The following is a 17,500-nucleotide window of genomic DNA, read 5'->3' on the forward strand; positions in this document are numbered from 1 at the left end:
CTTTTTCCTTTCCTTTTCCTTTTTTTTTCTTTCTTTCCTTTTCCTTTCCTTTTCCTCTTCTTCCTTTCCATTTCCTCTTTATTCTTCTTCTATTCATCTTCTTTCCTCTTTCTTCTTCCTTTTCTTTTCCTCTTCTTCCTTTCTCTCCTTCCCCTCCTCCTCTTCCTCCCTTTCCTACTCCTTTCCATCCATTCACTTTTTCCTCCTCCTCCTCCTCCTCCTCCTTTTCCTCATTCCCTACATCTTTTCTCAAACCATATATTCCTTTTCTTCTCTTCCCCTTCATTTTTTCCTGCATTTAATAAGCTTACACGCGGACTCCCCTTACTGGGAATCGAACCCTGTGCCCGCGGATTCGAAGTCGGGGGCGCTAACCACTGCACCACGGATCATGGCTCTTTTTTTTCTTGTCCTTAGTTGTGACAGGCGGCGGAGTGGGCGACGGCAATGTACATGTTCCCCCAAGCTACGTTAAACATCTAAAAAGGTTCATTCAAAGCGTAGGAGAGAAAAGTGAGTCGGGAATGAATTGAGTTTTAAAAAGTTCACCTCAAACATCAACAGGAATTTTAAGTCCACGTGAATGCCTCCTAACTATCTCTCTCTCTCTCTCTCTCTCTCTCTCTCTCTCTCTCTCTCTCTCTCTCTCTCTCTCTCTCTCTCTCTCTCTCTCTCTCTCTCTCTCTCTCTCTCATTCATTTTTTCCTTCCATTTTTCTTTCTTTCATTCATTCCTTCTTTCTTTTCTCTCTCTCTCTCTCTCTCTCTCTCTCTCTCTCTCTCTCTCTCTCTCTCTCTCTCTCTCTCTCTCTCTCTCTCTCTCTCTCTCTCTCTCTCTCTCTCTCTCTCTCGGTAATTTAATAAGCTGAAAGCCATATTGAAGGACTTGAAAGAAGGAGAGGAAGAAAGGGAAGGAAAGGAACATAGAAAAAAAAAGTGAAGAGGAGGAGGAGGAGGAGGAGGAGGAGGGACATAATAGGAATAAGAATACTGAGGAGGAGGAGGAGGAGGAGGAGGAAGAGGAAAAAGACTATGATTGAAAGAAAGAAGTAAAGAAACAAGAAGAAGAAGGAGGAGGAGGATAAAGAAAGAAATGGATAGAAGGGAGGAAGGGAGGAAGAAGAAGGATAGACAGGAGAGAAAGAAGGAAGAAGAGGAATAAAGAGAAGAAAAAAAAGATAGAAAGAAGTAGAGGAGAAGAAAATTAATGAAGAAGGAAGGAAAGATGGAGGAAAGAAGAGAAAATAAAAATAAATAAAAAAGATTGGAAGAAAAGGAAAAAATAAAGAAAAAGAGAGAGAGAGAGAGAGAGAGAATCTAGCATAGCATTTCATTGTACCCAGCCAATTAGATTAAGTTTGGGAGTATATTTTTTTGTCGAGTTTGCATAATAAGTTTGTTTGGGAAGGGTTGTCTCTCTCTCTCTCTCTCTCTCTCTCTCTCTCTCTCTCTCTCTCTCTCTCCATTTTTTTTTTTTTGGTCAATTTCTTTCATTAATTTATACTTTTACTTTTTTTACTAACCTCAATTTTTACATTCATTTTATTATTATTTTTTTCACTTTTATTTATTTATTATTATCTATTTATTTTTTGACACTTCTACAACAGCAGGGAAGAAAAAAAGACAAGAAATTAAAAAAAAAAAAAAATCCCCTTATATTTTCACTTAATTACTCATATTTACCTTATTTATCATCATGCTCATACCTATCTCTTATCTACAGGTGTGCTGGGAGATACCTGGCTGCTGTTACCTGTTAATTAGGAGGCAGGTGGCAAGGAGAGAGAGAGAATACCTGTCTCTTATCTACAGGTGTGCTGGGAGATACCTGGATGCTGTTACCTGTTAATTAGGAGGCAGGCGTTAAGGAGAGAGAGAGAGAGAGAGAGAGAGAGAGAGAGAGAGAGAGAGAGAGAGAGAGAGAGAGAGAGACTTACTTGCCCCATATTTACAGGTGTGCTGGGAGTTACCTGGCTGCTGTTACCTGTTAATTAGGAGGCAGTTGGCAAGGAGAGAGAGAGAGACTTACCTGTCCCATATTTACAGGTGTGTATATTTTTTGTGTTGCCGTATATTGGTTTTTTTTTTATATAATTTTAGAGTCGTCATCGTCACTTTAAATTTAGTCGTTAAGAGATTTTGCGTTAAACCCTAAAAAGCTACATTTCTTTCCTCAACTGTGTCTCTTATTTTTAACCGTTAGAGCAAGAATTATTTAATGTAAGTAAAGTTTTCTCTCTAAGAACTTATATTTTACTACAGTGCTAGATTTCTCTCCAAGTGTGTCTCTTATTTTCAACCCTTACAGTGAGAATTATTCACTGTAAGTAAGGTTTTTCTCTCTAAGAACTTAAATTTTACTTTGACGATCTTTTTGCTTTAACCCAGTAGCAGCGGGGATCATGTTTCTTAATGGTCCCTCTAAGCGAGAAAAATGAGAAAAAATCGCCCCTCACACAAACCATTTCATAATATATATCAAAGCATTTGTGATCAGATTATGTATCATCTATTTTGGGGGGTTTATATCATGGCAAAAATTTGGCCCGTCGCTGGTACACGGTAAAGACACAAATTTGGCCCGTCGCTGGTACACGGTAAACACACAAATTTGGCCCGTCGCTGGTACACGGTAAAGCCACAAATTTGGCCCGTCGCTGCTACACGGTAAAGCCACAAATTTGGCCTGTCGCTGCTACACGGTAAAGCCACAAATTTGGCCCATCGCTGCTACACGGTAAAGACACAAATTTGGCCCATCGCTGCTACACGGTAAAGCCACAAATTTATTCATCGCTGCTACGGTAAAACCACAAATTTATTATCACGCTGCTACGGTAAAGACACAAATATGGCACGTCGCTGCTACACGGTAAAGCCACAAATTTGGCCCGTAGCTGCTACATGGTAAAGACACAAATATGGACCGTCGCTGATACACTGTAAACACACAAATTTGGCCCGTCGCTCCTAAACGGTAAAGACACAAATTTGACCGATCGCTGCTACACGGTAAAGCCACAAATTTGGCCCGTCGCTGCTACACGGTAAAGACACAAATTTGGCCCGTCGCTGCTACACGGTAAAGCCACAAATTTGGCCCGTAGCTGCTACATGGTAAAGACACAAATTTGGCCCGTCGCTGCTACACGGTAAAGCCACAAATTTGGCCCGTCGCTGCTACCACAAAAGACACACAAATTTGGGTCAACGCTTACCGGGTTAAATTTTACTGCAAAGCTAGATTTCTCTCCTCAAGTGTGTGTCTTATTTTCAACTCTTAGTGAGGATTATTCATTGTAAGTAAAGTCTTCCTCTCTAAGAACTTAAATTTTACTACAGTGCTAGATTTCTTTCAAGTGTGTCTCTTGTTTTCAACCCTTACAGTGAGAATTATTCATTGTAAGTAAGGTTTTTCTCTCTAAGAACTTAAATTTTACTATGGCGATCTTTTTGCCTTAACCCGGTAGCAGCGGGGATCATGTTTTATAATGGTCCCTCTAAGCTAGAAAAATGAGAAAAAATCGCCCCTCACACAAACCATTTCATAATATATATCGAAGCATTTGTGATCAGTTTATGTATCATCTATTTTGGGGGGTTTACATCATGGCACAAATTTGGCCCGTCGCTGCTACTGGGTTAAGGTCATTTTTCTAGTTGCTTTTCAATATCTTTTAACAATACGAGCAAAATGTTTTATGCCACGTGTAGAATTTTCTCTCATAAGAACTTGGATTTTACTACAGCGATCTTTTTGCTACACGTTTTTTATTGCTAGTTGGTTTTCATCAAGTTTCTAATCTCAAGAGCAAGAATTTTTACCTTGTGTTTTCCTGATCTTTTTGCTTTAAGGTAATTTTTCTAGTTGATTTTCATTATCTTTTAACAATACGAGCAAAATGTTTTATGCCAAGTGTAGAATTTTCTCTCATAAGAACTTGGATTTTACTACAGCGATCTTTTTGCTACACGTTTTTTATTGCTAGTTGGTTTTCATCAAGTTTCTAATCTCAAGAGCAAGAATTTTTACCTTGTGTTTTCCTGATCTTTTTGCTTTAAGGTCATTTTTCTAGTTGATCATTATCTTTTAACAATACGAGCAAAATGTTTTATGCCACATGTAGAATTTTCTCTCATTAGAACTTGGATTTTACTACAGTGATCTTTTTGCTACATGTTCATTTTTCAAGTTGGTTTTCATCATTTTTCTAATACTGAGCAAGAATTTTTACCTTGTGTTTTCCTACTTTTAATTATCTTTTCCTTCCTTTATCCTTCGTTATATTTAGCTAGTTTTATTTACCTTAGTTGTGATATACAGTAAGGCAGCTCTACTTGTTAGGTCTCGTCTCCAAATCTCGGTGTTTATGAAGTTTAATCCTAAATTCACTGATAGTTTTGGCTTCAACTTGTGATATACAGCAAGGCAGCTCCACTCATTAGGCCTCATCTCCAAATCTCCATGTTTACAAAGTTTAATCCTAAATTCACTGATAGTTTTGGCTTCAACTTGTGATATACAGCAAGGCAGCTCCACTTGTTAGGCCTCGTCTCCAAATCTCGGTGTTTATAAAGAGTAATCCTAATTTCACTGATAGTTTTGGCTTCAACCATCTCATTTTAAGGTCATTTCAGGTGTCAATGTATGTGAGGAGAACTTCTGTGTTTCTTGATAGCTCTCAGGCACCAGCACCTCTTGTCTTGCTCAATTTTCCTCTGTTTCTTTCAGTGACGTTGTGTGTGTTTGTGTGTCAGGGTGAATTTCCTTCTTCTCTGCAAGCTGTGGGACCAGAGAGTATCACATGAGGCTGTATCCAATTCCCTTAAGCTGATCCCCGACCCCTAGAAGAGTTAGTAAGGACATTGCTGGTTGACTGTTGGTGGGCAGGCCGTCTGACATCTCTGCAGCGCAATACAATCACGTGGGTTCAGAAGACATTCAGATTCTTTACTTAGCCCATCTGCTACACAAGACAGGCAAATTCTGACATGATTAGTAGGTGTCAATACATGTGAGGAGAACTTCTGTGATTCTTGATAGCTCTCAGGCACCAGCACCTCTTGTCTTGCTCAATTTTCCTCTGTTTCAGTGATGTTGTGTGTGTTTGTGTGTCAGGGTGAATTTCCTTCTTCTCTGCAAGCTGTGGGACCAGAGGGTGTCACATGAGGCTGTAGTCCATTTCCTCAAGCTGATCCCCGACCCCTAGAAGAGTTAGTAAGGACGCTGCTGGTTGGCTGTCGATGGGCGGGGCGTCTAACATCTCTGCTGCTTAATACAATCACGTAGGTTTAGAGGACATTCATATTCTTTACTTAGTTCATCTGCTACACAAGAGGGCAAATTTTGACATAATTAATATAAGTAGGTGTCAATGTATGTGAGGAGAACTTCTGTGTTTCTTGATAGCTCTCAAACACCTTGTCTTGCTCAATTTTCCTCGGTTTCTTTCAGTGATGTGTGTGTTTGAGTGGACTGCTTTCCCCTCTGCAAGTTGTGGGACCAAAGAGTGTCATATGAGGCTGTAGTCAATTCCCTTCAGCTGGATCCCTGGCATCTAGAAGGGTATGTAAGGATGCTGCTGGTTGGTGCCTGATCTCTCTGTCGCCTAACACAATCGCCAAGGTTCAGAAGACATTCATATTCTTTACTTAGTTCATCTGCTACACAAGACAGGCAAATTCTGACATTAGTATAAGCTGGGATCATATAGCTATTAACCCAGTACCAGCGACGGGCCAAATTTGTGCCATGATATAACCTCCCCCAAAATAGATGATACATAAACTGATCACAAATGCTTTGATATGTATTATGAAATGGTTTGCGTGGGTGATGATTTTTTCTGGCTTAGAGGGACCATTAAGTAACATGATCCACGCTGCTACCGGGTTAATATAATGATGTCAAGGAAATTTGCCCATCTTGTACAACAGTTGAGTTAAGCAAAGAATTATGAACGATCTCTGAACTTAGGCGATTGTGTCGGGGTTATGGAGATGTCAGACGCTGCGCCCACCAAAAGCAGGATTCCTACATACTTCGCTGGGGGTAACAGATCCAGCTGAGGGAATGGAATATAGTCTCGTGTGGGAGTAGCTGAGGGAATGGAATATAGTCTTGTGTGGCACTCCCTGGCCTCTCACCTTGCAGAGTCAAAGGTACTTCAGCCAGATACACACACACACAAGACGTCACTGAGGAAGATTGGGAGTGCTTGAGAGCTATCAAGAAATGCATAAGATTGTTTACTCAGATGCATTTGACGCCTCCAATGACGTCGTTCATGCCAAGGATAGGATACATAATAAGAGAGGTTTTATTGAATGTTTATAGAGTTACAGCATCACAGTTTAGTTTGAATAATTTAACTTGCTTTCCGATGCTATATACAAATCATGCATGCAGCAGAATATATAAAAAAAATAAAAAGCAACAAAATATTAAGTTGGGGAGTCTCGGCGACTTTGAACTCTACGCTGCTCATGTACCGGCGCCACGGCCAGCCAGCGAGTCTGACACACGGGTCCCTGCATGGGTCTGGGGAGTTGGGTGGTGGTGTACTCTTCTACTTGCTTGCTTTTTCCTCTTGCTTTCTTTTCTTGTTCTGGATTCTTCTTGTTCCTCCTTCTCACCTCTCATCATCTTGGCCTTTGCTCTCCCATCTTCTCTTCCTCTACCACTTCATCTTGTTCCTCCTTTTCACCTCCCATCTTCTCTTCCTCTACCATCTTGTTCTTCCCTTCCTCCGCAGCTTGGGTCGTCGAGGTGTCCATCCATCTCTTCACTGCAAAACAATGTGGTTGTTAGCATATAGATGTGGAAGCTGAAGCTGCTGTAATTTTATCTTTGTAATATAAATAAAGTATTTACTGGAGCTTGTTTTTTCTGCCTGGCACAGAAGTTAACAGCCCTTTATTAACAAAAATCAAAAGTATTAAAGAGGTTTGAGAAAATCAAGGTTTTAACATTTGTAATTAGCTGCTCTGGATGTCAATATAGAGACTTAAAAGAAAATGCTACTGGATGTCAATATAGAGACTTAAAAGAAAATGCTACTGGATGTCAATATAGAGACTTAAAAGAAAATGCTACTGGATGTCAATATAGAGACTTAAAAGAAAATGCTACTGGATGTCAATATAGAGACTTAAAAGAAAATGATACTGGATGTCAATATAGAGACTTAAAAGAAAATGCTACTGGATGTCAATAGAGACTTAAAAGAAAATGAAAATGATACTGGATGTCAATATAGAGACTTAAAAGAAAATGCTACTGGATGTCAATATAGAGACTTAAAAGAAAATGCTACTGGATGTCAATATAGAGACTTAAAAGAAAATGCTACCAGAAATTCACAATACTCAGGTCTTCTGAGGCCTGCCGTCAAACTTAAGAATATGCAAAATTTAAAGACGTGAATGACAGAACAATAAGCAAGTATAGAATAAACAAATGATTGATTGAATCACGTTTTGAACTGTGTGCGTGTTTGAGAAAGTGAGAGACCACCAGTGAATTATTATTAAAATATATGAAATGGCATCAAGGGAAAATAAATGATATAAACCCAGAGTTCCCTTGATGAGCAAACAAGGCTATAAAAACTAAAACAGTGACAGTAAAGTAAATAAGGAGAAGGGAAAAAGGAACAAAAACATTACCTACTGAGTTAACAGGAAGGTGTTGGCCTCTGCTTCAAACTCGTCTGTGTCCTGGGATTGCAGTGACCTCCTCCTCCTCCTCTTCCTCCTCCCTCTTCTGCTTCCTTCAACCATCAACGAAGGGAAGTTTGCAGTTTGTGAAAGTCCACCAGTTTGCCTGAAAAAAAGGAAGAGTTAAATCATTGTTAAGAGTAAATTAGAGTAAAATCTGCACATAAGGAGTAAGAGTAAGTTCTGGGAGTGTCTGGAGGAAAGGTGGAGGAGTTTTGACACCGGGAGGAAGAGGAGTAGAAAAAGGAATGAAAGAAGCAAAGAGGAGAAAATAAAAAGAATGACACCGGGAGGAAGAGGAGTAGAAAAAGGAATGAAAGAAACAAAGAGGAGAAAATAAAAAGAAAAGGACAGGAGAAAACAAAAGGAAAATAAAAGATGGAATAAGATAAAATAATAGAAGAGATAATAGAAAGAAAGAAAAGGAATCAAAGAGGAGAGAAAAGAAAAAAGAAAAGGACAGGATAGAAAAAGTTAGAAGCAAAAGGAAAATAAAAGATAATAAAAGAAAAGATAAAAGAAAGAAAAGGAATATAAGGACAGAGAAGATAAAAGAGAAAAAGAAATCAAAGCAGCACAAAGGAGAGAAAATAAAAACAGGAGATAAAAAAAATAAAAAGGATGATGGAAGATTGAGAGAAGAAAAGAAGATAGGAGATGAAAATAAGAGATAAACGAAAGACAAGGGGAGATAGAATGTAGAAAAGAGGAAATAAAAGCAAATGAGATAGGAGAAAAGAACTTAAAAGAAGAAATTGAGGCGTTTTCTGCAGTCTCCGTCAAAATCCAGATTCACAGAAAACCTTAACAAAACTCAACACAGTCTCAGGAAATCCAAAGCCACATTTAACACCAGCAGACAGACCAGAACGTTATTATTAGTAGAAAAGAAGAGATAGAAGCAAATAATATAGAAGAAAATAAGAAATTGAGGCGTTTTCTGCAGTCTACGTCAAAATCCAGACACAGAAAACCTTAACAAAATCCAACACAGTCTCAGGAAATCCAAAGCCACATTTAACACCGGCAGACAGCAGAACGTTATCATTACCAAGACTTCCTTAAGATTACCACCAAGTTACCATTCCTTACAAGCCCATTAGTGTTACGGTTTTCTGCAGTCTACGTCAAAATCCACTCACAGAAAACCTTAACAAAATCCAACACAGTCTCGGGAAATCCAGGGCCACATTTAACACCAGCAGACAGACCGTAGGAGGTTATATTATCAAGATTTTCTCAAGATTACCGCCAAGTTACCATTCCTTACAAGCCTTATAGTGTTACGGTTTTCTGCAGTCTACGTCAAAATCCACTCACAGAAAACCTTAACAAAACCCAACATAGTCTCAGGAAATCCAGGGCCACATTTAACACCAGCAGACAGACCAGAACGTTATTATTACCAAGATTTCCTTAAGATTACCACCAAGTTACCATTCCCTACAAGCCCATTAGTGTTACGGTTTTCTGCAGTCTACGTCAAAATCCAGACTCACAGAAAACCTTAAAAAAACCCAACACAGTCTCCGGAAATCCAGGGCCACATTTAACACCGGCAGACAGACCAGAACGTTATTATTACCAAGATTTCCTTAAGATTACCACCAAGTTACCATTCCCTACAAGCCCTTTAGTGTGTTACGGGCGGCGAGTTAACGAGGCGGTGACGCGGTGAAAGTCTACGGTCCCAGCTAGCCACGTTTAATTTAGTTACTTTTTACGCGGATGGAGTTATTGGGGCGTATTACAAGACATTTCGCTGCTCAAGAACACATATTTGACAAGGCTTTCGTGGGAGTCGTGGGCATTTCCAGTAGTAGTTTTATGACCCTGGTGGTAGAGTGACCCTTCTTCTGTGCCGTGAACCTCAAGAAACACTCATTTAGATCCCGGCTGACCCACTTTTGACCTTTAGAAATAGCTGATGTGAGAAACGAAGTGTCTTATAATACCGAGCATTGTGTTGACGCTTTGAGTGAACGTATGACTTTGTATTAGGTGATAGCAAGTCAAAATAGTTAAATAAGTGATAGTTCGTTAAGACTCTAGCAGGAAGCACCACTGAAGTTAGTTTTTTAATGCATGGAGTTGAATTAGTGTGTGGCGATGCTTTGAGTGAACTTGATTATGACGACCTATTAGGAGATAGCGAGAGATAAGCTGAATAAGTGATGGAAAGGGTTCGAGGCAGAAGAGTAAAGAATAAGTTATGTTTAGGGGAAGAGTAAGTTTTGTATTTAGTTACTTTTTATGGATGGAGTTATTGTTGACGCTTTGAGTGAACGTGTGACTTTGTATTAGGTGATAGATATGGCAAAATGGTTAAATAAATGATAGTTCGTAAAGACTTTAGCATTAACACCACCGAAGTGAGTTTTTTTAATGCACGGAGTTGAATTAGTGTGTGGAGATGCTTTGAGTGAACTTGATTATGACTTCTTATTAGGAGATAGCGAGAGAGAAGCGGAATAAGCGATGGTAAGGGTTTGAGGCAGAAGAGTAAAGAATAAGTTCTGTTTAAGGGAAGAGTAAGTTTTGTATTTAGTTACTTTATATATGGATGGAGTTATTGTTGACGCTTTGAGTGAACGCACGACTTTGTATTAGGTGATAGATATGGCAAAATGGTTAAATAAATGATAGTTCGTAAAGATTTTAGCATTAACACCACCGAAGTGAGTTTTTTTAATGCACGGAATTGAATTAGTGTGTGGAGATGCTTTGAGTGAACTTGCTTATGACTTCTTATTAGGAGATAGCGAGAGAGAAGCGGAATAAGTGATGGTAAGGATTTGAGGCAGAAGAGTAAAGAGCAAGTTCTGTTTGGAGTAAGTTTTGAGGAGGAGTAAAGGAGTAATATACATGTTCTGGGAGGATAAATGAGTAGGTATATTTTGGAAGGAGTAAAGAACAAGCTATGGAAAGAATAGGAGTAAGTTTATCTGAAAGGAAAGAAAGGATTAAGTGAGTGGGAGGAGAATGAATAGGAACAAGAATAAAAACAGCTCTGAAGTAAGTTAGCGAGTGTTCAAGATAATTTAAAGGTCAGCTGGTAAGAAAAGACTGATAGTTTGTAAGGCTTAAAACTGAATGAAACACTGAACCACTCCATAGCAAGCTCGAAGCAAGAAGTAACAGATTCAATAACAAGGCAACGACCCTTAAAGAATACACAGCAGCCCTTACAGAAAAAATGATCGACCTCCCGGCCATTATTAAGAACAATGATCCTTAATCTTAGTAGCTTAATATGTAGTTTGTGGGTCTTGAAACAGAATGAAGCACTGAACCACTCTATAGCAAGCTCGAAGCAAGAAGTAACAGATTCAATAACAAAGTAACGAGGCTTAACCATTACGAGTCATGTCTGTTTTATGTGATTCCGTGGGATTTTTAAACAACCCACAGTAGTCCTCACATAACCATTAATCATCGGTTTCCCTGCCATTACTAAGAAAATATATCCTCAATCTTAGCTTAATATGTAGTTGTCTTCTCTGATCGCAAAGTTAAGAATAGAAATTGATAACATAATGGACGTCTGAAAGTAATATATTCATTCCTTATAGGTATCTACTCCGTCTGATATCACAAAATGCAGCTTCAGTTCAGATCACTATCTAATCTGACCACCAGTTCTTCGCTTCCTTGCCGTTTGACCTCGCAGACAATGTGATGCTTCAGACCTACCAGCTAGTTATTTCTTCCTTAACCAAAATGACAAAGCGAAAGAAATTATAACATATGGACGTCTTAAAGTCATAAAAGCACATTGATACCTCGCTAACTACCCACTTTCTTACCGTCTGAAATCACCGAAGCACCAAACGAAGCTTCACTCGTGGTTCGAACTTTTTTCTTCCTTCGAAATTATAACATATGGACGCCTTAAAGTCATATAAGCACATCAATGCTTCGCTAACTACCCACTTTCTTACCGTCTGAAATCACTGAAGCACCAAACGAAGCTTCAGTCATGGTTTGAACTCGTTTCTTCCTTCAACAAAACGAGATAATGACAATGATAGTTATAATGCCTGAGGTTTAATATAATCCAACTCTGACCATAAACTGTCCACTCTCTTACTCCCATACGTCTCTAGAAAGCAAAGTATAGACCTGAAACTTAAGACAGACCCGCCATATTCACCAACTGCCATTTCTCACCTTTAACGGTCTCGAAAAAGCGAATCACAGGCCTAAAACTCAACAATATCCGCCAATTATCCATTCTCTTACCCTTATACGTCTCTAGAAGGTAAAATACAGACCTGAAACTTAAAATATATCAACCAAAACGGTAATTATCATCTCACACCTTTACCTGTTCATGAAACTAAAATATATACCTAAAACTTATAAACCAACAATATCCGTCAATTATCCATTCTCTTATCCTTATACGTCTCTAGAGGGCAAAATACAGACCTTAAACTTGAATATAAAAGCAAAATATAAACCTGAAACTTGAATATGAAAGCAAAATATAAACCTGAAACTTGAATATGAAAGCAAAATATAAACCTGAAACTTGAATATGAAAGCAAAATATAAACCTGAAACTTGAATATGAAAGCAAAATATAAACCTGAAACTTGAATATGAAAGCAAAATATAAACCTTAAACTTGAATATGAAAGCAAAATACAGACCTTAAACTTGAATATGAAAGCAAAATATAAACCTGAAACTTGAATATGAAAGCAAAATATAAACCTGAAACTTGAATATGAAAGCAAAATATAAACCTGAAACTTGAATATGAAAGCAAAATATAAACCTGAAACTTGAATATGAAAGCAAAATACAGACCTTAAACTTGAATATGAAAGCAAAATACAGACCTTAAACTTGAATATGAAAGCAAAATATAAACCTGAAACTTGAATATGAAAGCAAAATATAAACCTTAAACTTGAATATGAAAGCAAAATACAGACCTGAAACTTGAATATGAAAGCAAAATATAAACCTTAAACTTGAATATGAAAGCAAAATATAGACCTTAAACTTGAATATGAAAGCAAAATATAGACCTTAAACTTGAATATGAAAGCAAAATATAAACCTGAAACTTGAATATGAAAGCAAAATATAGACCTTAAACTTGAATATGAAAGCAAAATATAGACCTTGAACTTGAATATGAAAGCAAAATATAGACCTTGAACTTGAATATGAAAGCAAAATATAAACCTGAAACTTGAATATGAAAGCAAAATATAAACCTGAAACTTGAATATGAAAGCAAAATATAGACCTTAAACTTGAATATGAAAGCAAAATATAGACCTTGAACTTGAATATGAAAGCAAAATATAGACCTTAAACTTGAATATGAAAGCAAAATATAGACCTTAAACTTGAATATGAAAGCAAAATATAGACCTTAAACTTGAATATGAAAGCAAAATATAGACCTTAAACTTGAATATGAAAGCAAAATATAGACCTTAAACTTGAATATGAAAGCAAAATATAAACCTTAAACTTGAATATGAAAGCAAAATATAAACCTGAAACTTGAATATGAAAGCAAAATATAAACCTGAAACTTGAATATGAAAGCAAAATATAAACCTGAAACTTGAATATGAAAGCAAAATATAAACCTGAAACTTGAATATGAAAGCAAAATATAAACCTGAAACTTGAATATGAAAGCAAAATACAGACCTTAAACTTGAATATGAAAGCAAAATACAGACCTGAAACTTGAATATGAAAGCAAAATACAGACCTGAAACTTGAATATGAAAGCAAAATATAAACCTGAAACTTGAATATGAAAGCAAAATACAGACCTGAAACTTGAATATGAAAGCAAAATACAGACCTGAAACTTGAATATGAAAGCAAAATACAGACCTGAAACTTGAATATGAAAGCAAAATATAAACCCGAAACTTGAATATGAAAGCAAAATATAGACCTGAAACTTGAATATGAAAGCAAAATATAAACCCGAAACTTGAATATGAAAGCAAAATATAGACCTTAAACTTGAATATGAAAGCAAAATATAAACCTGAAACTTGAATATGAAAGCAAAATATAAACCTTAAACTTGAATATGAAAGCAAAATATAAACCCGAAACTTGAATATGAAAGCAAAATATAAACCTGAAACTTGAATATGAAAGCAAAATATAAACCTGAAACTTGAATATGAAAGCAAAATACAGACCTTAAACTTGAATATGAAAGCAAAATATAAACCTTGAACTTGAATATGAAAGCAAAATATAAACCTTAAACTTGAATATGAAAGCAAAATACAGACCTTAAACTTGAATATGAAAGCAAAATACAGACCTGAAACTTGAATATGAAAGCAAAATATAAACCTGAAACTTAGAATATATATCAACCAAAACCACTAATTGTCATCCCACACCTTTACCTGTCCATGAAAGTAAAATATATGCCTAAAACTTATCATAAAGCAACAATAACCACTAACTCTCTACTCTCTTACCTTGACACTTCTCTGAAAAACAAGATAACACCCCATTCTTGAGCACTTGAGTCCCTCCTTGAATGTGATGGTCAGAGAAAACGTGTTGAGAGCGTCCAAAAACCACGTCCTCTGCCTCGGACCTCCGCGGGCTGAATGAAATGGCGGTGGTGGAGTGGAGAGTTCAACGTTACCAGATTGTCGTACTCAGCCGCTTATATTTCCCGACTTCCTACACCAAACTGTCTTCTGGGCTCCAATAACGAAACTCATTTATGGTTATCGTTAAAAGAGTTAGATCCTGATGTTTCTTGGCAATAGTTAGGCGTCAGAAACCGGTAAATACTACGCTCTGAGTACGATAATCTGGCAACGGCGGCGGTGGTGCTGGAGATGGCGGTGCAGGTGGTAGTGGAGGTAAGGTTCGCAATTAGACGTTTTCGGATCTTACAAGTATTGCCAATGTCCACAGAGGGGATTAATTGGGTTCTCATAAGGTTTTTCTTCGTTCATGGTGCAGAAGCCTTGTCAAACTATAACTAGGCTCATAAAACTACCCATGGAAGTACTCGTAACCCCTACCAAATTCTTGTCAAACTTCCACTAGGCTCATAAAAGTAAAGTCTCGTCAAACTATCACTAGTCTCATAAAACTACCCAGAGAAATACTAACACAACAACCGCTACCTTGTCAAACTATCACTAGTCTCATAAAACTACCCAGAGAAATACTAACACAACAACCGCTACCTTGTCAAACTACCACTAGGCTCATAAAACTACCCAGAGAAATACTAACACAACAACCGCTACCTTGTCAAACTACCACTAGGCTCATAAAACTACCCAGAGAAATACTAACACAACAACCGCTACCTTGTCAAACTACCACTAGGCTCATAAAACTACCCAGAAATACTAACACAACAACCTCTACCTTGTCAAACTACCACTAGGCTCATAAAACTACCCAGAGAAATACTAACACAACAACCGCTACCTTGTCAAACTTTCACTAGGCTCATAAAAGTAAAGTCTCGTCAAACTATCACTAGTCTCATAAAACTACCCAGAGAAATACTAACATAACAACCGCTACCTTGTCAAACTACCACTAGGCTCATAAAACTACCCAAGGAAGTGCCCACAACCACCTCGACGAAAGCCTTGTCTAATATGGGAGTGTGAGCCCCAAAATCTTGAGAATATGGGAGAAGAGGAAAAATATGGAGAACAGTTTCCCTCCACGCATTCTTACTTAAGGGTCACAAACACTGGCGGTGACTTAAAATAGACTCTTTATATAAACAGTAAAGCATCGCAAGAAAAAACAGAATAGCTATCCATTTTTTTTTCTTGGGCAATAAACTTAAGATTTTAACAAGGATGGCTGGTGAAGCGACTGTCTTAAGATTAGTGTACATCATAACGAACACTTAACGAACACGGGAACAACGTCACTTTAAGGCTATAGTGAACACTGCATGAAGGCTTAGGTGGCACAGGATTTCTCTTCCCTTTAAATTAGGTCAAATGTCCCTAACAATATGAGAAATGTCAAGGAAATTTACATATGAATAGGTTGAAACTGCAAAAATGTCAAGGAAATTTACATATGAATACAAAGGATATATTATAAAAGAATACACGACTGGAAAAATGCTAAAAATGATCAGTACAGTTTGACATAGCGCTAGATGTGAATGTTCCAGTTAAATTTAATATGAGAAAAAAATGTCAAGGAAATTTACATATGAATACAAAAGGATATATTTTAAATGAATACACGACTGGAAAAATGCTTAAAAATGACCACTATAGTTTGACATAACGCTAGATGTGAATGTTCCAGTTAAATTTAATATGAGAAAAAATTGTCAAGGAAATTTACATATGAATACAAAGGATATATTTTAAATGAATACACGACTGGAATAATGCTTGAAAATGATCAGTATAGTTTGACATAGCGCTAGTTGTGAATGTTCCAGTTAAATTTAATATGAGAAAAAAATGTCAAGGAAATTTACATATGAATACAAAAGGATATATTATAAAAGAATACACGACTGGAAAAATGCTAAAAATGATCAGTACAGTTTGACATAGCGCTAGATGTGAATGTTCCAGTTAAATTTAATATGAGAAAAAAATGTCAAGGAAATTTACATATGAATACAAAAGGATATATTTTAAATGAATACACGACTGGAAAAATGCTTGAAAATGATCAGTATAGTTTGACGTAATGCTAGGTGTAAATATTCTAGTTAAAGTTGATGCCAGACGTGAACGATTTTGTTTGAATGTTAAAAGTGAAAGGAACATTTGCCAGCGGTGCTAAAAATGAGCGTACAGGTTGAAACAATGCAAAAAATGATCGAAAAAATAAAACAACTAACGGAAAATAAAACAAAATACTTCAAGAAATAAAACAACACAAAGATATGAAGTGCAAAAAACAACAAAAAAACGGTAACCAAAAAACGGGAAAAAAACTGGACAACCAAAACTATAAAAAAAATGAAGAAAACGAAATAATGAAAACAAAATGCATAACTCCTTCTCTCTCTCTCTCTCTCTCTCTCTCTCTCTCTCTCTCTCTCTCTCTCTCTCTCTCTCTCTCTCTCTCTCTCTCTCTCTCTCTCTCTCTCTCTCTCTGCGCGCTGACTCCATTGCTGAGCTTCGTACTCGCGCTGCTGACGTAGTTGGCGGCGCTGGTCTTCTTGCTCTTCTTCGCGCTGCCGCTGTCCGCTTCGTGAGTCTTGAGGCGCTGAGCGATGGCCGCGATGAGCGCTGCGCCTTTCCCGGAGCCGTCGTGGGCCTGGCGGAGGTCGAACTGGGGACGGGAGGAAGAGAGGATGGCGTTAGTGAGGAGATGGGAAAGGATGGGAAGGGATGGGAAGGGAAAAAGTTGGAAAGTTTCGTTTAGTCAGCGCAACATCTGTGGTCATATGCCGGAGAGAGACAGAAGGGGAAGGAATTTTATTAGAAGGGAACAGTTGGAAAGTTTCGTTTAGTCGGTGCAACATCTGTGGTCATATGCCGGAGAGAGACAGAAGGGGAAGGAATTATAGGAGAAGGGAACAGACCCCAGGAGATGGGACACAACCCCCGATTAATATCTGGTACCCGTTCACTGCTGGGTGGACAGGGACGTGGATTATCGGAGGATGGGAAGGGATGAGATGGGAAACGATGGAAAGGATGGAAAGATTGAAATACATGAGAGGGGGTTAGTGAGGAGATGGGAAAAGTGAGATGGGAAAGGATGGGAAGGGATGAGATGGAAAAGGATGGGAAGGGGTTGAAATGGGA

At 37.8% G+C, this 17,500-nt stretch overlaps 2 protein-coding genes across 2 annotated transcripts in view; one reads left to right on the top strand and one right to left on the bottom strand.

The window, feature by feature from the left end:
- The window catches only part of LOC127001060 (putative transcriptional regulator cudA), a 78,899-nt gene extending 77,048 nt beyond the window's left edge, over window positions 1–1,851 (top strand). Inside the window, exon 4 of the mRNA XM_050865229.1 lies at window positions 1,726–1,851. Coding sequence (XP_050721186.1) covers window positions 1,726–1,762 — 37 coding nt within the window. The 3' untranslated portion in view covers window positions 1,763–1,851. The remainder of the gene's footprint in view (window positions 1–1,725) is intronic.
- Window positions 1,852–15,462: 13,611 nt separating this feature from the next.
- LOC127001176 (hexokinase-1-like) overlaps window positions 15,463–17,500 on the bottom strand; it is a 17,785-nt gene continuing 15,747 nt past the window's right edge. Inside the window, exon 12 of the mRNA XM_050865389.1 lies at window positions 15,463–17,021. Coding sequence (XP_050721346.1) covers window positions 16,695–17,021 — 327 coding nt within the window. The 3' untranslated portion in view covers window positions 15,463–16,694. The remainder of the gene's footprint in view (window positions 17,022–17,500) is intronic.

Source organism: Eriocheir sinensis, chromosome 20 (assembly GCF_024679095.1).
Source record: "Eriocheir sinensis breed Jianghai 21 chromosome 20, ASM2467909v1, whole genome shotgun sequence".
Classification (NCBI taxonomy): domain Eukaryota; kingdom Metazoa; phylum Arthropoda; class Malacostraca; order Decapoda; family Varunidae; genus Eriocheir; species Eriocheir sinensis.